This window comes from Drosophila sechellia, chromosome 3L (assembly GCF_004382195.2).
Source record: "Drosophila sechellia strain sech25 chromosome 3L, ASM438219v1, whole genome shotgun sequence".
Lineage (NCBI taxonomy): Eukaryota > Metazoa > Arthropoda > Insecta > Diptera > Drosophilidae > Drosophila > Drosophila sechellia.
Genome location: NC_045951.1, coordinates 14,299,277 through 14,320,534, shown reverse-complemented (window position 1 = coordinate 14,320,534; position 21,258 = coordinate 14,299,277). Strand labels below are relative to the sequence as shown.

The following is a 21,258-nucleotide window of genomic DNA, read 5'->3' as shown; positions in this document are numbered from 1 at the left end:
ATTCCCCATTTATTGAAATTTTCACGGTGTATTGACGTTACGAGCATAATAAACAAACGTTAAACAGACGATGTCGGCGACAGCAGGAAAGAGGAAGAACCAAGAACTCCCAACGCACACACTCCATCCAAAAAAAAGAGAATAAAAAAAATTAAACTTTGCCAAAGCAAACTGTCACATTAGCATATTGAGAACCGAGGTTAGCCAGCAAACATGCGTCTGCTCTCTTCGTTCTGAGTTGTCCAGCTCTGTACACTGCGCGAAAGAATCGATCTAAGGAAAATATCGAATTTCTACCTATCTCAAGCTAATTATAAAAAAAACCTTTTTAACTTTCTCTTAATACTCTTGTTTAAAAAATCAAAAATAGCGAAAAAGTTAAATTAATTAAATAAAATTTAATTTAATATTTTAACAACCGAAACGCTGCATATTAAAAGAAAAGTCTGAGCATTGCTTTATTAACCATTTTATCAAATTCCATTTTTTCGTGACTCCGAAATATTGAATTCAATACCATTTTGTTCTGAGTAAGCTCTGCCGTCCCTCTGCGACCTCCTCCGCCGGCGTCGCTGCCGACGCACGGCTGCGCTGCGCATGCGCAACTTTCTTTGCCCCAGCGGCGCCAACTGAGACGTCGACTGCGCTGTTGTGGGGGCCTGAGTAAAATGGCTTAGTCGCTCTTCTGCGCCAGCACCTCGTATCAGTCGACTTGCAGACTTTCGCGTGCGCGGTAGTGCAAACTAACTATTCCGTTGATATATAGCACCATATAATATAGCAAAGAGCAAACAAACAGATCGAGAAATTCGCTGGGATTAGGGCGCGACTTGTTGACAGTTTGCAGTCATGTGAAATGGTTCAATTAGTGCAACAACAATAAGACATAAAAGAAACCGTGTTTGATTTACATAATTAACAAGTGGAGTGTGAACGGGGTAGAGATTTCGAAAAATTCCCCCGCATTAGAACGAGCAGAACGAGAATCGAAATATATTCCGATAACGGCACAGATCGTCGAGACCGCTACGACGACCAAAAGGCTCATTAAGTTTACATGCATTGAATTGCATAACCAGCAGGCAGAAGAAAATGATGATGCTCCACTTACGTCACTGGCCACTGGTGCTGGCCATGGCTTCCTGCCTGCTCTTCACAGCAGCAACATCTGCGACACAAGCTACACCAGCAACACCAGCGACATCAGCACCGCCAGCAACATCAACAGCAACATCATCTTTATCCTCCATTCCGGGCAAATATCAAGCCTTGGGTGCAGCCCACCATCAGGCAAAGAAGCTGAAAATCGGAGCCGTCAATGCTTCCTCCTCGGATGCCAATAAACCTGTATTCCGGCAAAATCCGATCAAGAATTGGTTCGGTGCCTTCAATCGCAATAATTCGCCGGCAGCTCAGAACCAAACATCGCCGACATGTTCCTGCAGGTGAGTCGTTCGGTTTGAGTTTGTCCCCGTTTGTCCCTCCCCCCAGAGATACAGATACAAAACTTAAGTTACGAAGATGCAACACGCACGGCGAGATACAAAAGCTGTCATGGCCATGATGACAACTTCCAGTTAGACGGGCAAAGAAGTGATAAACAACTCTGGCGTTGTCATTGTCACGACACCCAAATGGCACAAACAGTTAAAGTTACAGGTAGATTTTAGTGCCTGCGAGGAGGTCACGCAATCGCAGATATGTTTATTCCTGGCCACACTCCTCCGAAGTAATCATAGGAGACCGACACAGATCCCATATAAGTTCCAAGTTCTATTTTAATTATGGGAAAGCATTGAATCCATATAATCCTCACATTTAATGTGAAGTGATCGTTAAGAATAACTTTACTAATGGTATAATTTGCGTTTTATTTATTGCGCAAATCTTTTATATTAAAGGCACATTTATCATGAATTGATCTTTCTCCTATTTCAAAATAGAAGTCTATAAATCACGTTGCCATTCAACTTATCAATAGACTCCATTGCCTTAAGAAAAATTTTAACCATCTTTTGAGTAATAAGCTGACTACCTTTAAGTGAGCAAAGGTGAAGTCTTAAACATTTTTAAGACATTCTTCTTATCCCAAAAGAATCGCCTACCCATTCGTTACCCGTTTCCAAAAGCCAATTCCCGGCTTGACCTCGAAGCCGAGTTCCCCCTGTAGAATTGCATTCGGAGTGCATTCTTGTGTGGCCATTAAACAAATTGCATTACCAATTGGGAATTCAACTTTGGCTTTTGGCATAGGTAAACACCCCAGGGTATTAATAGAGTCGGCAGTAAAAATGAAAACAAAGGCAGCAAGTTCTTAAGGGACATAAAAATCAATTCAGTAGGCTCCGAATAGGTAAGGTCCAAAAAAAGGGACCTCTAAAGATTATTTTAGCTACAAGCTACATAGTTATTTCCCAACTAAATTCCCCGATTTATATATTTGGAAAATCTCTGAATGCTATAAATTTACTTGGAATCGATAGTCGCAACCGTTCTAATCTTTGTTAATGAAGACCCGTTTTATTTCTATATATAAATTTTACTTTTTTTTGCATGTGAAAGAAGAAAAGAAACTGATTTGCATACGATTTGATAACAGTCTCTGTTTGGCTTTCGAGAACGTGTGTGTGTTTATACACCCAGCCAGCAGAGACAGATGAGTACGGCAGATACTGTAAAAGGCGTATCTTCAATGCGTCATGTCACATTAATGTCTGCGCGGGAGGCAGGGGAATGCCGTCGACGTTTTCTTCGGCTTTTGGCCGTTTTGGCCTGTTTGGCCGTCTCGGCTTGTCTTGGCCGTCTCCGAAGTGGGTCGTTGTCGCACATTTTGCTTCTTTGTTTCGGGACGCTTCTCGACCAGGCCACCATTTTGGGGCAATGACACGATTAAACATACACAAAATCTGAATCCCAAATACTTGTTGCGGCCGGATCGATTGATTATGTGGCCAAAATAAATAAAAAGATATAAAGAACAGAGATAACTTGTTACGCTTCCTTTCCCACTTGGTGGAATATTTTTTTTATTTTGACTGCATGCGGTGTTCTCTTGTTTACCACTGGTAATTAGAAACCTGTTTAATGTAACGCAGCTGGCAGCCATAAAATCTGCAAAAATCGCTCATTTATTTTATGTTCGTCAACAAGGCACTTTGACACTTTCTTTATGTCGGGGTTGCTGAACTCTGAACTTGCCGATCGGGAGAGAGATCGAAAGGCCCGTCACCCTTGACCCAACACATTTTTCTCTTCTCGCGAAAGGCATAAACTTCGTAAATGTTATTACTAATGAGATAGAAGTTGAATTACAGTGCAAATATAAATATAAATTAAAAACTGACTAGTTATTTACATAATAATATTCTTTATCTATCGACAGGTGCGGAGAGCGCAATGACGAGTCCAGAATCGTGGGCGGTACGACGACCGGCGTCAGCGAGTATCCATGGATGGCGCGTCTGAGCTACTTCAATAGGTTCTACTGTGGCGGCACACTGATCAACGATCGCTACGTGCTGACGGCGGCGCACTGCGTCAAGGGATTCATGTGGTTCATGATCAAGGTGACCTTCGGGGAGCACGATCGTTGCAATGACAAGGAGCGCCCGGAAACGCGCTTCGTGCTCCGCGCCTTTAGCCAAAAGTTCAGCTTCTCGAACTTCGACAATGATATAGCCTTACTACGTCTGAACGATCGGGTGCCGATCACCAGTTTTATACGGCCCATCTGCCTGCCACGGGTGGAACAGCGCCAGGATCTATTTGTGGGCACAAAGGCTATTGCAACGGGCTGGGGAACACTCAAGGAAGATGGAAAACCCTCGTGTCTGCTGCAGGAGGTTGAGGTTCCCGTTCTCGACAACGACGAATGCGTCGCCCAAACGAACTACACCCAGAAAATGATCACTAAGAACATGATGTGCTCGGGCTATCCAGGCGTTGGTGGGCGGGACAGTTGTCAGGGTGATTCTGGTGGTCCCCTGGTACGCCTTCGTCCAGATGACAAGCGATTCGAACAGATTGGAATAGTATCTTGGGGTAACGGTTGTGCTAGACCCAATTATCCAGGAGTTTATACCCGAGTCACGAAATATCTGGACTGGATTGTGGAGAACTCGCGGGACGGTTGCTTCTGCGACGAGGATTACTGATATCATAAAGAGAGTCCTCAAAGCGGTGGACAATTCTTCGCCTTAGTCTGTAGTCAATCCCTTAGTAGTTTAGGTCATATTTTGTACTTTTATACTAAAACAACTGAATAAAGATAAACAATGCAGTAGGTTAGAAATCCCTTAATCAGCGCGTCTTATTTTTGGTTACAACATTTTTTTCTACTACCTGCAAAAAAGCATTTTATATACAAATATTATAAACATCAAAATATCGTAAAATAAAAAAATTCGCCCATGCGATCGTACCACATAGCAGAGCAAGGTTTCGATCCTCGGACCTCTGGGTTATGGGCCCAGCACGCTTCCACTGCGCCACTCTGCTTGCATGGAGTAGTGGACCTTAAGGCTAGTTAATTACAAACGGGAAGCGGAGTACCTTGTTACCGACGAATATACACTTGGGAGCGTTTACAGTGCACTGCTTTCTTAACAGCTCTGTTGTCGCTATTGCTCATCCGCAAAGCAGTGCTCATGTATTACTATAAAAATATGCTTTAACCGTACAGTATACAGTTGCAACAACTGAACAGTTAATGCTTACATACAGTAGTTAGAACACTGTAATATGTTCCACATTTCTATTTATTTTCATTGGTAACAAAGTGTCCTTTGCACTTACCTGAGCTCAAGGGCCCATTTGCTTCAAGCAAGCAGAGTGGCGCAGTGGAAGCGTGCTGGGCCCATAACCCAGAGGTCCGAGGATCGAAACCTTGCTCTGCTATGTGGTACAATTCGCGTGAGCGAATTTTTTTTAATGATATTTGGTTTTTAATTTTTTTTTATTATAAAACCACTTATTAGCTTTTTAAGTATGCGTTATGAAAGCATGATGAATTTTACTCTAAGAACTTAAATATACGATTAAGTTATATATAAAATCCGAACATTTATGCCTTTCCGAAAAATTGTTAGATTGAAAGATAGCGCAAGTACATATGTTGCTAATATATCTAAAAATCTTTCCGACGAAACAACTGGCTTTATATACACTGGCTAAGAGAAATTTCAACAGGTGCTAAATTTGCTTCCATTCTTTATTTTATCCATTACTTGTATTTATTTTTAGTCATCCCTAGAAGATTATACAGCTGACAACTGTTGCTCAGCAGTGAGTTAATTGTGCGCCTAACTGTGTAAGATACAACAACCTTCAGCCAGCAGCAAAAGTTGCAGTTAGAAGTCTACACTTTCCGCGGTTTGATGCGGCCCAAAAAGCAAATATCGTTAGAAACATTAACTGGCTAGTCTATGGCAAACTGGTTTCCATGGATCAGCTGAAAACGCAAGGGGGCAAATAAAAGATGAAAAGAGCTTAGAAGAAGACGTTGACTTTAAAAGTCAAACGTTGCTTTGGCCGGAGCACCAAAAAAAGTTTTTTCATTTCGAATGTTTATTTATGAAATTTTAGTGTTTTGCCTAATGAAACTTACGCGGAACTGCGGATGAACGATACCGAAACGAAAGATTGCTGATAGCCTTATCTATTTGTCGTCTTTCACTTGTTTATAATTGGTTACTCATCACCATCACAGTGATCACAGGAAAATTGACGTCAATTTCCACTTTCGCTTCGCCCACTTTTCATTTCATTTCACGACCGCACTCACGTGTGCCCCGCCTTGCGTAATTATTTAAATTCAAAATTTTTGCAATGCATCAAGATTCACATTCGCGCATCTCGCAGATATATTTTCGTGTGCACAGAGGGGCGCTCCAGGTTTACGTTTCGAAATTTTCTTTGCCGCAGTTCATTTTTCACGTTGCGTTGGCAGCAGTTGTTGTTTACCGTACGCCGATCGCGCGCTCACTGAAAAAGCCACCAGAAGCTCCCCGCGCACCCAAAGATAGACAGAGAGCCAGCAGGCCAGATATTCCGACGGATGGAGCGACGCCTGAGATCTCGAGACCTTTTCGCTTGGCCGCGATCTCGGAGTTTCCACGCTCTCCCACTTGCCGGTCATATGAATGAATGAATATTTTTGGTACATGGAAAAAAATATGATACCAAAATGGGTTACTTATTTTATATATAGCTAGATAGAACTGTTTTCTGAATATATTGCTGGCTCCAGCAAGCGGATTTCAATTTCAATTTGGGTAATCCAGGAGGCCAGTCATTAAAATTAACTTTTTTGACAATATAGGAGTAAGGTATATACATCGATCATTGATAGTCTCTGAAATTCTTTCCATCTTAGAAAAAATAAAAAAAAAATTAGAAATGCTTTCCCCGGAGTCTCCGGAGAAACCGAAAACAAGTTTAGACGATCTGGGGCTATTAACAAAGACTGAAGAGAAAACAAAAGGGAGCCTTGTAGCCCTCCAGTCTATCGACAAGCGCCTGAAGACCCTCTTGGATCGCCTTACAACTGTGGAGAACTCAATAGCTAGCTTGAATTTACCTGCCTTGGACGAAGCTAATGGGGATGCCTATCAGGATTTGGAGTCCTTGGAGTATGAGTTGGACAAGAAGGAGAAAGAACTTTCAGAATTTGCAAATGAAGAAGCTATTGATGAAGATAAAGATGTTGATGAAATTAATGAGGTAGAAAAGGAAGTCACAGGAAATCAATAATATGATTTTGCATTACATAATTCTTCTTAATGCTACATTATACACGAGGAAAGCGGGCACAAAATTGTTAATTGTTAATTGTTAGAATAAAAATCGTGGCAAAAAAATGTTATTTGCTTGTTTACTCCTTGTCTTCTTCAGCTTAGTTGTTTTGTAAAATTTAGACAAGCATAATTTTCCGTTAAGAAATTCTGCGCTTTCGGCAATTTGTTTACACACGACTTCTACATTGGCACAAGTGCGACCTCTAGCTTTGATGAAACCTACAGCTGAAGAAAGCTGAAAATTCTGGCAACGCCTGGCAACTACTGTTGTAGTAACGGTTTTTAAGGGCATGAGTTAATGAACTTTTGAAAAACCTTTTTAACCAATTCCCACAATTAAAAGCGGAAACTCGATTCTTTTGTTACGTTTTTGTATTTTTTCTTTTTCCATTTGTTTTAATACAATATATAAAAACTGATAAAAAATCAAAAATAAATATAAATATGTAGGTGTACACAGTTTAGTTTGAAATGCGTTTGATGGCTGGCAAAAGTCAGGGCTGTCTACGAAAGTTACAAAATTACAAAAGCCGTGGCTCGGACGCTTTTCTATGGCCATGTTAACGTAAATAAGACTTCAGTTTTTTAGATTTATCAGTAGACTACAGTTACAAATTAGTTATTGCTCTTCATTTCGGGGATTATTGATAATTGTGTGCTGTGGCTGGTTACATTACATATGCGCGTAGGCATAAATATAATACAAATTAAATATTTAGGTGTTTGTGTGTTTTTTGCTTAGGTCTCTAGGGGCTAAAGTGTTTATAGTTAATTTTTGCTAAACGATCACATTGAACAGGCACTCCGCTCGCACTCACACTCGGTAAAAGCATTCACCCCGCGACATACACGCACTCACTTATTCATTCATTCACTCTCTGGCTTACAAAATACAATTTCGCACTTAGACTTAGAGTGTGGGGGAACAGGGGCGTTTGAGGGCTTACTAAACTAAAATGGGCTCGTTACGTATTCTCTCTCCTCCACTAATTTCTTTTTCTCCTATCGGATCTCATTAAAGAACCGCTTTAGATCAGGCATTTTCTGATTTTTACAATAGCTGGGAGTTTTCAAAACTTAAATTTTAGATTTAGAGTGAGATTTCATCTAATTCAAATTTGAAAAATTCCTGACGAGAGTAAAATTCGAAAAATTACCTATTTTCTTGATTGCGTTTTGATTGCTACTATCAAAAGTTTTTATAAAATTTTGGACTCGCATTTCGTATATAAGGGTAGCATGTAGTTCTGCTAATAACATTTTGCTTCACGGATGAATGACTGAGAGGTGTAGGGGATGCAGCCGTGCTCCATCTTGGCTGCATTTCGCACGTTGAGTAATCACAGCAAATCGGCGCAGACGCCACCGAACCACGCCATATAAAGGGGCAGCAGATAAACAACCAGAGCGCGACGCAACGTCATCTTTTCTGGGGCATCGGATGATCGATTGTCATTGGCCCCGTCATGGCCTGTATCCGCGTCCTCATCCTCATCCAGCTGCCTATGATCCTCATCCAGATCGTTGTGATCTTGGTCGAAGTGGGTGGTGTGGATGAGCGGATTCTTGTCGTCCACTCCGCTCGTCGGCCGAGATGTGTGTGTGGGCATGTGACCCCGTCCACCGGCGTCCTCGTCATCGTCGTTGTCTGCATCCACCGAAGGACGCTCCACGTCCGGCTTGTGGCTGGGTTCAAAGGGTCCCAGGCCAGAGCCCTCGTCATCGTCCTCGTCGTCTTCGGACCCGGATCCAGAACCAGCTCCACTACCCGCATATGGCAGTTCTTCTGTAAAACAAAAAAGAAACAAAGGGTTAGTAAGTAAAACCAAAAAGATTGATTGGATGGTTTTATAAAAAGACTCATTACCAATCACCAGCATATATTACCTTGTTCGCTCCACTCCACATCCTGACCGTTGTAGGCATTTCGAAGGTGGATAATGGCATTCTTCAGATGGCTCAGTTGAGAGGCCATTTGAGCTGTTTGCTTAGTACTGGCAGGATTGCCAGTGAACTCTGGATTCGAGCCGTGTTCTGTGGTAATTGAGTGCATGTATCTGGAAAATATAATATGTTTAAGATGGCTGTGCTAATTGTATTCAATTTTTTCGGCCTACCTATCAATTGTGTGACCATTCCAGCACATGCCGTCCACATCGGAACTGGAGGCTATATCCTCGTTGCTGCAAACCGAGTGCGGCAGATTGGACCAGAACTTTTTGTAGTCCTTCACTCGCTGGCGAATGTCCCTGACGATCCTGTCCAGAATCGGTTCACGTCCACCGCCTCCACTCTCATTGTCATCGTCATCGTTGTCGTCACGATTGTTTTGCTGTTTACGTCGCTGTTGCTGCTGCTTTCGACGTTGCTGTTGCCGCCTGTTGTTACCGCCACCGCCTCCTCCTCCATTTCCACTCTTTCCAACTCCCTGCTCTTGAGACTGTTGTGCTGAGGTCTCCTGCGAGCCGGGTTCAGCGGCTCTGCGCTCTCTCAGCACTATCGCCTCGTCCAACGTTTCATCAATGTCCAGAGTATCCGCCTCCACAGGACTCCTTGCGTTGAGGACTTGAACTCCTTGCAGTTTGGGGCTGATGGAGCGCTTCATTTTCTTCAACTTGGGCCTACCGCATCCTTGGAATACGCGATTGGTGATGTCCTGGCCAGAATCCTGTAATGAATTAATTTGAGACTTATACACTGTTGCTCAATACAAAGAAAAATAATAATCTGATAATTATGCAATAACTAACTAGAAATAAACCAGAAAGTGTAAGATTAAACACAAATAAAGAAGAGTCAGCACGACCTGATTAACCCTCCTGAAAGTGACAACACATAAAGAACTGATATTTAATATTTTTAATTTTATAAAAATTAGAAAGTCTTGAGTTGAGATGACTTTTGAAACCAGTTGCGCAAGGGAAATCACATTATTTCCCATACTCAACAGCAATTCCATTCACACCCCACTGAGCTTGGCCTCCTAATGGCTATTTATAGCTAGTTTTTATTGACCCATTCAATAGATAAGAATTGATTTCAGTCGGCTACTCATTATGGGCCACTTGAGCGATCAGAGACCTCTTCCCGAAGAGTCAACTCTCTACAGAAGCTAGCGCTTTGTCAGTCTTATCGGCACTCCTATATCTCCTGTGTGTTATTTCTTTCAATGGCCTCTTCCTCGGCAGTTTACAGTTCATATAATTACGGAGGTTGGGTCAGGTTGGGGTACGGAGCACCAGAACTTAAGAGCCAACTCCGGTTCATCATAACTGTCGACCCGACTGGGAGATGGCAATCATCAAAAGCGGTTCGTCGGTTCAACGAGCTTGGAGATTGGGTAAACGGAAACAAATCAGAATTAAAATTGAATACTATTTCGCATTTTGCATTTTTGGCCTTTTATGGGGCCGTCGACCAACAACAACAAACACCGGCTAAAGTAAACACATTAAAAGCCAAATGCCGAAACACAAACAACAAAAGCAATAGATCCAAACAAAAACAGCGAAGAAGAAAAATCAGAGGTTGAAAAAAGAAATGTATAAATTTTAAATGGAAATATAAATTAAATTCATATGCGGGCCAAATGTTGTGCAAATAAATCGTAAAAATGGCAAAACATAACAAAAGACAGCGGTGCTAGAGAGGTTTAAAATATTGCAGTAATCAAAATTCAATAAGTTATGGCCATCCATGTGGAAATTATTCTTTAGCTTTTTGTGTAAATGTGGTGCATATTATTTGTGTCCTTTTTAATAGATTTATGCCTAGATTTTAATGGTAGTAAAATCTTGGAATTTACATAAATATTTAGTTGAAATGGGGGAAGGATAATTCACAGCTATCAAAAGAAATTATTCATAAAAAATTCTCAAACTGGAATTTCCTAAGGTCCATAAATTTGCTTAGTCTCACATATCAATCGTCACGATCTTCTACGGTTTCCCCCTTGAATTATTTTGCGACTCGTTTAAAATGTATGCGTATTAACTAACCACGCGTAAACCACTCTGACGCACTGACAGTTTTATGGGAGCATAACTTAGAGTCCCACTGCGAACGGGCCAAGAGATAAAAATTAACCAGCAGCTGCTTGGTCCAAACGAGTTACAAATTGCGATTGGTTTATGCAAATGCTAATGATAATGACCCCTAGCACATCCAATTATCCCGCTGTGGATCTCACCTGGAAGTTCATGATGGCCTCGGAGATCTTGATGTTGAGTGGCTCCACCACCATCACAATGTTGAAGGATCCCAGCAGCCGTTCGGCCACCTTGTCCATGGCCATCGCAAAGTTCTCCCACTCGCTGTCGAACTCGTGCTGGTAGTGCAGGCATCCCTTGATGACGTTCACACAGTAGTTGGTACAAGGTTTTTCCGTATAACCCTTGCATGCACCGCAGTGCTGCATCTTGGTAAGAGCCCCTGTACAGTCGGCATTCAGTCGCACCTAAAAGACAAACATATGATATTAAATATGAATGAAATATCCGTTTAGTTAACTTACATTGAGGACCTTTTTCGCCACCTCGGAGGCGGTGGTCAGAGCCTGGCCATAGGTGCGCGTAGCCACAAAGGATCGCTTGATTTGCACGGAAAGCTTGTCGGGAACATCTCCGAAGGGCTTCAGCTCCTTCATGTGCTCGCTGACGCATCGCATGTAGCTGGAAAATAAGATTAAATCGGTGGAAAATGAGTCCGGAATGCTGGGGAAAATATTTTCATTGGGCGTGTTGCTGGCGGCAGAAATCTGCACTTGTAAATGGCACGGCTCAACGCCATCGCCTTCGCCCCCGACTTCACCAACATCATCATCGGCGCATTCTTTGCCGCCGCCGCACAACTAAAATTTTTATGCGGAAAAATCATAAAAATAGTTGCTCGCCATGTGCTGGCTTTGTTGATGTTTTTGTTTCCCCCTGGCAGCACCACTATGCAGTAAGTATGTGCCTAGTCCTACAGTTTGGCCATCGAGCATGACAGTCATTGCACTTGTACGGCTGCATTTGGCCCTCACTGTCACTGCCTTCGCCATTATGGTCAAGAAGTCGCTAGCTTCCTCGTTTCCCTTCTCCACTTTTGCTAAACAATTTAGGAATTACTGCAAGTCGCATTCACAAAGGTGACAGATCAGTCAAGCGGCAGCACTAGCAGCTGCAAATCGCTGATGGGAGGGGAGTTTGTGGAGTTTGGATGCCCTAGATGGTCAATTTAGCTTATGTTTCAGAACTCCATTAAAGTAATAGTTTTAAATAAATAAAAAACTAAGTGATTATTAAACTTTAAACAGCCATTTATCATTAGTTATCTATAGTTTCACTCCTATTTGTTTCTATATTTGTCACGCCATTTCACTCCTCATCCCTAGGACATATTGCATATCAGGGTTCTATTCAAACACCCGTTGACTTCCCATAGTTTACTCCACTGGTTTGGCCAAGCCCCTCCCAAAGTCTGCCAGACAAACTAACTGCTTAAGCTACCCCCTCATTAAATAGCCAGGAGGAGAACCCTAGATCCCAGGTCCAGCTCGAACTCTGTGTTGTGCGGGGCATCTGATCCATTCTAAGGGCAGAACCAACGCAGTTCAAGCGACCGACCAACCGCACAGAACAAACTACAGCCACAAACAAATAACAGGGGGACATTACACAGGAAGAAAATGTGTAGATAATTCATATTATAAAGAAAGTGAACGTAAAGAGGAATTTTAATTGAGAACTTAAACCACTTAAGCCTTAATGTTGAAATATTCAACGTCCATTTGGAATCATAACCATTTGCGTTATGCCCAAAATCCTAATGTCTAAATGGGCACTCTTTTTGCGCAGTGTAGAAGGGGCAGGCGGCAGGCAAGTGCCGGCAATTACGCGACATCGTTGTTGTCGTTGCTGCTGTCCAATGGCAATAAACGACAACGTGCCAAAGCACGTACGACAAACTAAAACGATGACAATAAAAGCGAATCGCTGGAGTTAAGCTAAGAGACGGAGTTTAAGTCAGCGGCATCAATTGGAAAGCGCGTGGGTAACACGAGCCCTTCACCAACGAGGAGTGGCCGTGCAGGGAGCAGAAGTCATTTGGCCAAGTCGCCGGTTACCGGAGACCAGCGGAGATCGTTCCGGGGCAATGAGCCAAGTGGGCGCAATTTTCGCTTTTTTTTTTTTGCCTCCTCACCATTTTGGCGGAAATTCGAGCAGCTGACACAGGAACTGGCATAAAGTGCGGTTTTTGGTTTTGGCTGGGTTATGGGATAGGATGGGAAATGGTACAGACCAAACATACGTGGTGGGCCGGAATGGGTTGGCTGGGATGAATAAATCGCAGTAGGTAGATTGGCAGTGGGACGTGATGTAATATCACCCATGTGGGAGACAATCTGCCTGTAGACTAAAAGGAGGTCGGTTCAGATAGTCTGGATCTGAATGTTAAATCTCAACCATTGGAAAATCTAAACCTTGTAGGGTTGCTAATCATACTGTAGGATTTCTAAACTAAAACATAGCGTTTCCCTAGAGCATCTCTTATTCATATAAATGGAAAAACTACCCGACAACTTCCTCATTTTCTCTTTGCTGTAAGCGTTTCAACCGCAATCGAAAAATCTGGCAAAAACCAAAGCAACTTAAAACTCTACAGAGCGAAGAAAGAAAACATCCATAGGATACTCATATCAGGGAATATCGCTAACTGAAATCGCACACCGGCCGTGTCTAAGTTTCGACGGGCCGTCAAGTCAGTTAGTTGTCGTCGGTCGACAGCCCGAGACACTTTGCGGTTTCACACGTTTTGTTTTTGCCAACTAAACGCGTAGTAGTAGGCCTCTAAAAATCGGTTTCGCTTTGGAGCATCGGGTTTTGGATTTCGCAGACTACTACTCACTTTTCATCAAATGTGTACTGGGTGTTCAGCACGGTGAACATCTTCTGGTACAGCGTGTTGAAGAACTTGTCCATGACCTCCAGCAAGTCCACGCGACCGTTGGCGAAGTAGGTTTCCAACTCCTTGAACAGATCCGAGAAGACGTACGAATTTCGCTCGTAAATGACGCCGTATGTTCGGATGAACATACTATTGAACTGGGTTCGCGACTCTTTGAGCAGGGCGGTGAAAATATCTGCAAGCGGAAAATCCAATTAGTGGAAAATGTAACGAGCATCGATTGTGCGGTGGGAGGGGATCAATCAGCACACATCCGCTCCACACGACTAAATGTTTAGATGTTCGATTTTATTTCTAGCCAGCATCCGCTGGAAAATATAACATGCAGGCACATCCGCATTGTCGCCTGCCACTTGACATTGTCAGTAACTCGAGGCCCGCATCATCGTCTCTCAATGGATCATATATCTATATAGATCAGGGTTCTATTCTGTGTGGGGGCAGAACCACTTGACGCCCGAAAGATCTCTAATCGGTGGCTTCTGTGGCATTTTCAAGTGGCTCCTTGACGCAACGAGTTTTTAGGCTGGATCGGTGACCTACCTTTGAATTTTGTGGCCTTGCTGCCCAGGATTCCAGACATACGTGAGATCTGGTCCTTGGTGTGCCCTTCGAGCTGCTGGCGGGATTGCATCGCCATGCGGGTCTCCATGTTGTAGGTGCAACAAGTGCCCACCGAAGGCGACTCGCAATATCGAAGGACTCGTTCTGGAATAAATAGATAAATATAATCATAAAATGTAATTAGTACCATTTTGTAAGGCTTATTTATATACTTTTTAAATGTTTCCTATACCCTTAACACAATATTTCTCACTGTTTGGTAGCAATTCTCACATTTCTACTGCTTCTATTAGCTCAGATCTAGTTAGACTATTCTCAAGGTATACAATTCTACTGACTGCCACTTGTTTACCCAAATATTAGACCGACTTCCAGATGCATAACGTTGCATTGCTGCCCGCCACGAATGAAGGTCTATCAACATTCCAGGAACTAGCACCGCACTCGAGTGCATTTTGCCACTTGACATGGTAACCAAATACTGAACAGCAACAGCGATTCGTTGGAAAAAAAAACAAACGAAGCATAGCTACTGGTAAGCGCAAGTAACTCAAAGTAGTACCTGAAACCAAAGTCAGCCTAAACTGCACACAAAGAAGAAAAGTTTGAGAATTCCTACTCGCTGCCTGTTTTATTTACGCAAGCATTTAACACATTTTTTGGGAGAAAATTAGAGGAAAATATGCATTAGTTCCCTGCAACGATGAGTTCATTTCGGGCGACTACCTATTTTCCCCCAGCTTTATGCGATGTTTTTTTATAGCCGCTGTGGATCCATGTTTATTTAGATAATTCTCGGGCAGCAGAAGAAGAGCAGGAGATGGTGGATCGGCGATCTAAAAGTTCAACACTAATTGAAAGCAAACAAGTTGGAAGTTGTACTTTTTTTTTGGTTCTCAATCCAAATCCGAATCGGAATTTGTATTTATATTCCATTTCGTTTTTGTGCGCTCATAAATTCCCGCTGCCCAGTTAAATGCATCATCTGCTGTGCACACATACCGGCTAGTATATGGAGTGCTGCACTGTTTGTTTATTTCTTTTATAAATTTAGATACTTTAGTGCACATTTTTCGAGAGGCGAGATGTAAACAGAGTTTACTTTCATTCGCTCGGCTCCATTGGCCTAAAATTTCCCCAACTTCCCCAACTTTTATTGTCTGTGCTCGACTGCTTCGTTTTATGGTCTTTACTAATTGTTATGTTGCACAAGATATGAATGGAGTGTGGCACCATCTAGAGACTCGGATACACATACAGGATACCGACCCTTTCAAGTCCTTCGGTCTGCTGGGGCTCCCGATATCCTGGGGCTTATCTAAATTGGCTCACAGTCTGTGGTTTCCCCTTTTAATTGTCTGTCGCGGGGGTCGTTTTTGGTCCTATGTGACTGGCATGGCTAATGTTTGGCTGGGATTTCTCAGTTAAGACCATTTGAGTTAATTGAAATTGTGGCAGATAAAACAGCTCAAGATTTGATGCGAAAAATATACTCACTCGATGGGGAGATAAGGGAAATTGATAATAAATAAGTGGGGTTCAATGCAAGAAATGGGAATACAACGAAATATTTATTGTTCTTTTCAATCGAACCTTTAACAGTCTCTTACCTTCTTACCAAGTTTCCCCTAGAGATCCTTAAACCATATTTACTACACCTTTTGTTATTATAAAAACGCTTTTTGAAATCTATTAAATGCCACGCAAAATGACAGCCATAAAGCAAACCACACACCAACACCCATTGGTTTGGTCACCCCAAATAAGGTTTCTTGATTTAATCGATGAACCGTAGCTAAAATCGATGTTAGAAAAATATATCGGCATTAAAGTAACGCCAATGGTTTTTCTGCCAGCCATTTTTATGAATTGCTGCATAATTTTGCAGGCAGACAACAATGGGAAATGGAAAATGGGAAGAGGCAGCGGGGCATCCCAGATAACAAATGTTGCCAGGCGGCATCATCGAGGGGGGAAATCACCAAAAAAGGAAGCCGGAACGGCTAAGGATGGAAGGTGTCATGAGCATAATAAATGACCTCAACTTACCGATACGGCATTTTCCCTTTTTATTCTAGCTGACGCTGTGAAAATCACCCCGTTGTCTAATAGAAAACTTTGGCTTTGCTTCGCAAAAAGTAGAAAGACGACAGACCAAAAAAAAAACAACAAGTAACCGAAAAACCACACAGAGAAGTGGGTGACAGAGCAACAAACACCGCACCCACCCCCTGGGAGCGCTGGTCACATGTTTTCCATTTCCACGCGCAATCCACTTAGTTACCAGGAGGGTAGGAAAAACTTCTAACGAACACTAAGGGAAAATTACTATATACATTGCAAAACAACTTGCGAGATAATTAAGTAAGCTAGGATATACTAGATACTAAAAAAAATAAGTTTATAATGAGGCAAGTCCTTTTTTTGCAGTGCAGACGACCCACCGAGTGGAAGTGAAATTTCATTTCAAATGATTTACTGTAACGATCAACAAACGCAGGAATTGCCCCAGACAGACGAGTCAACCCCCGAGGGCGCCGCTTAAAGGGGTGCGAAAGTTTAGCGAGCGTATCGCAGTCAATATATCCAGAATATATCCAACAGCGATAAGTTCGGGGTGAGTGGAGAATGGGAGCCCAGGATGCCCCAGCAGGCGGACATCTCTCCAAGGTTAACTTTAAGCTCATCTCTACTGGAGGACTCTTTAAGAGTGCGAAAAGTTGTCCCTAGCCGGGATGCTCAACAGGATGCTTGACACCGAAACGAAACCTGGATGGCGAACTGCACCCTCGTCGTTGGGGAAAAACAAAGAAACCGAAACTGTTGGTTTGGTTACCATGGGTGCGAAGGGGAGATTTTGCGGCTAGATTTGATAAACAATTTTGGTATTTAAATGAGGAGAGGTTTCCCCATTACAAGTCTAACAATAATATTTAAAGCATGAACAATAGGGTTTGCTTATCAGTTTTGCCTTATTTGTATTAAAATAATTCATTCAAATTTAAATAGAAATAAAAACTGGTATACTTTATTAAAAAGTTCTATGTTTTTAAGGTAGCACTGCCTTTCCTATTTTCATTCAAGTCTCATTTAAAGAAACGCTGTGTATGTTATCTCATCAATATATTTTTACTGCATATGCATTTTCCGTTGCACAATTCCTGTCGGAAGTGTGCCACATCCATTTCCCAAGCTGCAACACTTGTGCATTCAAAGTTTCACCGCCCCACCACCCACATCCTGTGCAACCCCACTGCTCTTTCATCTCTCTCGCTCTTTTTAGACACTCTTTGTGCTCCACTTGGAGATGAAAAGCGCAAAACAAAAACACATTTGAAACAGTTGGGCGAGTGAAAAGCCGAAACCGGCAGGCAGAATGGAAAAGCCAAGAACAACAACAGACAAAAGCAGACGCCGAAAACTAAAACCCAATGCCCCCCATCCACTTTCACCCCTTTTCCACCTATCTGGCGTGGCAAGGCGAGCCAACAAAAACAACATTATCAATGGCTGCAAAATGCAGGGAAAACTTAACTTTTGAGTCGAGTTTCAATGGCCACTACAAAGCGGAGAGTGCAAAAGCGGCGGGAGCGGCAGGATTCTCACTCATCGCTTCGTCCTTTTTGCGAGGCACACAAATGCGAGCCGGCAACTCCACCAGGCGGCCAGAATTTCCCAGCAGGACGATTTCGAAACTGTTGCACACGTGGACGAAAAGTTTTCAGCACAACAACAAGAAATAAAAATGGAAATGAGGAAAAAGGGAGAATGGATAGCCAGACAGAGAGAAAAAGAGAGCTGAAGAGAGAGAGGAGCGAAGCCTGCGAAGGGGTCGTTGCACGCATGTAGCTTTCACTTTCCACTATGCTGCGGGGTTGAAAGAGTGAGGCCGGTGATATAGTTTTCAAAAGTCACCCCAAAAACATATAAAAAAAAAACGGTATATAAGTATAAATAAAAAAGGAATATAAAACAAGACCAAAATTGTCGCCGTCTGGCAAGGAAATTGCATTAGGCAAAGAAAAGGTTAAACAACCTGTAAGCTCCTGTCCGGTTGGCTTTTCTCCCTCTCGCTTTTCGCGCTCCTGCAAATCGACTGAAATTTCCTGTCTGCAATTTATTTCATCAACACCGAAAACAAAATAGTGTTGCATAATATTTTAAAACATTTCACAATAAGCAAGATATTCATATTCTTGGATAGGTATTGGTGTACAGCAATTTTCGCTAAGTGCATCCCGTTGCTTCTTGCACTGCTTTGTTGGCCATCCCATACATTTTTTCCACAGTTTTGATGATGGAAATTTGCTTGCTCAAGTTTTATGCTTATGGTAATGAGTTTTAATTAGGCGCACAGCAAGCAAAAGCAGGCAAAAAGTAAAAAGGAAGCGCAGCCACCACCATTTCACCATTTTACCGCTCAACAACCGATCCACCACCCACTGGGTCATGCTGCCCCATAGTCTTTAACCGGCAGCAAAGTTTGTGTTTTTAATTCGCACGTAAATTGAAAATGATTTTTTTCCTCGTAGGATATTATTCAAATTCCAGCAGCAACATCTGGCAGGGACTCCCATTTAATAAGAGCGGGGGGTAGGTGTAATTTATTGGGTCAACACAGCAAGGTTTCTCCAACACTTTGGGCAGCAGTATTTTTTCCCTCTCGACGCACAGAAGTAGTACAAACTATGCGTTTATTTTATTTTTCAGGTCAGCAAATGCAATTAAATCTCAATTGTTTTTAAAGAACGCTGAATTTGTTCAGTATCGTAAAGTTTTAATGGCTCTTTTACCACACTCCATAAGCCCCGAAAATAGAAACAAACAAATGCCGAAAATAAAAAACCAATGCACTTCACTGCGGATTCGGACAACACTCGGACTCCATGAGGACCGCACTTTCAACACATATAACTCAATCGCCGCCACCCGTCGGGAATTCGATTCCCAATAGAGGTGTAGTTCACAAAATAGGAATAAAAAGCGATAAGTGAAGCAGAAATTTGTACAAAGATTGGGCCACTGGGATCTGCTGGGTTCCATCCTCCGAAAAACTTCGACTCCCATTGCCTCGCACTTAATTATTTTAGCGGAGCTGCATCGCTTTGGGATTTGGGCTGAAATTCGAAGTTGTATAAGGTACTGGGACCACCCGCCTGAGTTTATAGTCAGTTTTACAAAAAAATTATACAATTGTAGCCTAAAAGTCTTAAGATAAAATCCTTATTCCCAACGCCTTAATAAAGTTTACAATTTTTATCTAAGCAAAGACGAGAATTTCTAATTAAAATACTAGATACTAAAATACTAGTATTTTCTATTATATTATTATTCTATTATTATTATGTTAATACTTTAATATACTTAATCCTATTGGTCTTATTATATTATTACAGCCTAGTTCTGTTTGGCAACTTTTATCTAGAGGTCATGTATTAGGACTTTGGCTAGTCGCTCCATTATTATGTCTATTTACAAAGTACTGCCATTTATAATCGGGCCCTAGACAAGTGTGTGCCTCTCCTCGGATAATTTGCCACAGAAAAGTTTTGTGAAAACCGTTCATTTTGCAACATTCAGATGAATAATGCGCCAGGAGAAGGCGTTGACTGTTAATTCTGTATCCGCCGGTTGCATATATGCAACATTTAGACTTCGTTGCCTTTTCACGCGGTCGGGCAAAACTCCCACCCAGCGATTCCCTCCGACTGACGACTGACTATCTGTAATTACACAAAACGTGGGCTAAAATGTTGCATGGAAGATTTATCTTTTCTTCGCACTGGCTTTTCGCTCTTTCTTCGCTTTCTTCGTGTGCGCGGCGGCTCTTTTAGGCGTAATTAAAATCACCCGAAGCGGGGGGCAGGGATAGGTGGGCTGAATGTTTATTTTGCAAACACGTTTCATCTGCGGAGGAATCTGATGATTCAAGAAGTCTTCCTGGTCGAATGGGGGTTGGAGGTCGCCGGGCTCTTTGCCTGATGAAGTGACGACGACGTCAGAGTCAGAGTTTTCAAAGTTTTGCACATGTTTCGCCCATTTGTTGGGCTGCCAAGATGTCTGCGGACAAGCTGCATCTTTCAACATTTGAACGCACCTCTCTGTCTCTCTCGAATTCAAGCGAATGACAATTTTGAAATATGCGAAATGTGCGAACATTTTTCATCACTAGCGAGGCATACAAAAATAGAAACGGCAACAAAACAAACATTTTTTCCCTTGGCGTAATTAACCATCTGAAACATCTGTTAATTGGGGAAACCAAAAGAGCAGAAAAAGCAGAAAAGCTGGGAATTAAGACTAGAAATCATGCAGAACTTCTTGGGAACCGAAAGTCTAACAACTTGCACAACATGTGGCAAAAAGAATTCAGATTTATGTATTTAAAGCCCCTAGAGCATTTTTCTACAACTATACAATGCGGATATAATTAATTTACTTTTATGTTGTTCTCTTTTTTTTATAAGTTCCCAGCTGAACTTTATCCACAAGTTTCCACTAAATTTTGCGCTGCTCTAATTACTGGCGACATTTTTTGGCTCTGTGCACATTGCTCATACGCCTCATTGTACAATTTTTGGGGGCAACAGCAAAATGTGTAAACAGCAAACAGGTTAAACAGAGGCTTTCCAGAGACCAAAACACACACGCTCCCAACAATGCCATTAATCAAATTTTATTGTTTAATTAATTTCGCTTGAATGAACCGAACTCCGCGCGCTGGGTGCGGGGTGTTCGGGTGATGAGGCGGTTGTTGGTAGTGCTGAGAAATGGCATTCAAATCGTTCGATTTCAAAGGAAACCAACCGCCTAACCTGGTCCACGTTCGAAATTCTGCCTTTGTTTACATCGCCAGTTTGACAATTATTGAATTTTTTCCCTCTTGCTTTCCCACTTCTATTTATTTGCAATTTATTCATTGCTGTTTCTGTTTGTCAATTGATGATTTGTC

At 42.2% G+C, this 21,258-nt stretch overlaps 3 protein-coding genes and 2 non-coding genes across 5 annotated transcripts in view; 3 read left to right on the top strand and 2 right to left on the bottom strand.

Annotated features, from left to right (window-relative positions):
• Positions 1-705: 705 nt before the first annotated feature.
• LOC6605681 (trypsin-7) lies at positions 706-4,299 on the top strand. Its single transcript, XM_002030461.2, has 2 exons — positions 706-1,445; positions 3,383-4,299. The coding sequence occupies exons 1-2, from the start codon at positions 1,093-1,095 to the stop codon at positions 4,152-4,154; spliced, it is 1,125 nt and encodes a 374-aa protein (XP_002030497.1). The 5' UTR covers positions 706-1,092; the 3' UTR covers positions 4,155-4,299.
• A 126-nt stretch (positions 4,300-4,425) lies between these two features.
• Positions 4,426-4,497, bottom strand: Trnam-cau. The gene has a single exon. It is a non-coding gene; the product is annotated as a tRNA-Met (tRNA).
• A 327-nt stretch (positions 4,498-4,824) lies between these two features.
• On the top strand, positions 4,825-4,896 carry Trnam-cau. The gene has a single exon. It is a non-coding gene; the product is annotated as a tRNA-Met (tRNA).
• A 1,401-nt stretch (positions 4,897-6,297) lies between these two features.
• LOC6605678 lies at positions 6,298-6,770 on the top strand. Its single transcript, XM_002030460.2, has one exon. It carries the CDS (start codon positions 6,397-6,399, stop codon positions 6,748-6,750), a length of 354 nt encoding a protein of 117 aa, XP_002030496.1. The 5' UTR covers positions 6,298-6,396; the 3' UTR covers positions 6,751-6,770.
• Positions 6,771-7,175: 405 nt separating this feature from the next.
• Positions 7,176-21,258, bottom strand: part of LOC6605677 (glypican-6) — a 38,649-nt gene continuing 24,566 nt past the window's right edge. The window contains exons 2-8 of the mRNA XM_002030459.2: positions 14,286-14,450; positions 13,683-13,917; positions 11,308-11,464; positions 10,984-11,250; positions 8,912-9,462; positions 8,682-8,851; positions 7,176-8,580 (exon numbers count right to left, since the gene is read on the bottom strand). Coding sequence (XP_002030495.2) covers positions 8,135-8,580; positions 8,682-8,851; positions 8,912-9,462; positions 10,984-11,250; positions 11,308-11,464; positions 13,683-13,917; positions 14,286-14,450 — 1,991 coding nt within the window. The 3' untranslated portion in view covers positions 7,176-8,134. The remainder of the gene's footprint in view (positions 8,581-8,681; positions 8,852-8,911; positions 9,463-10,983; positions 11,251-11,307; positions 11,465-13,682; positions 13,918-14,285; positions 14,451-21,258) is intronic.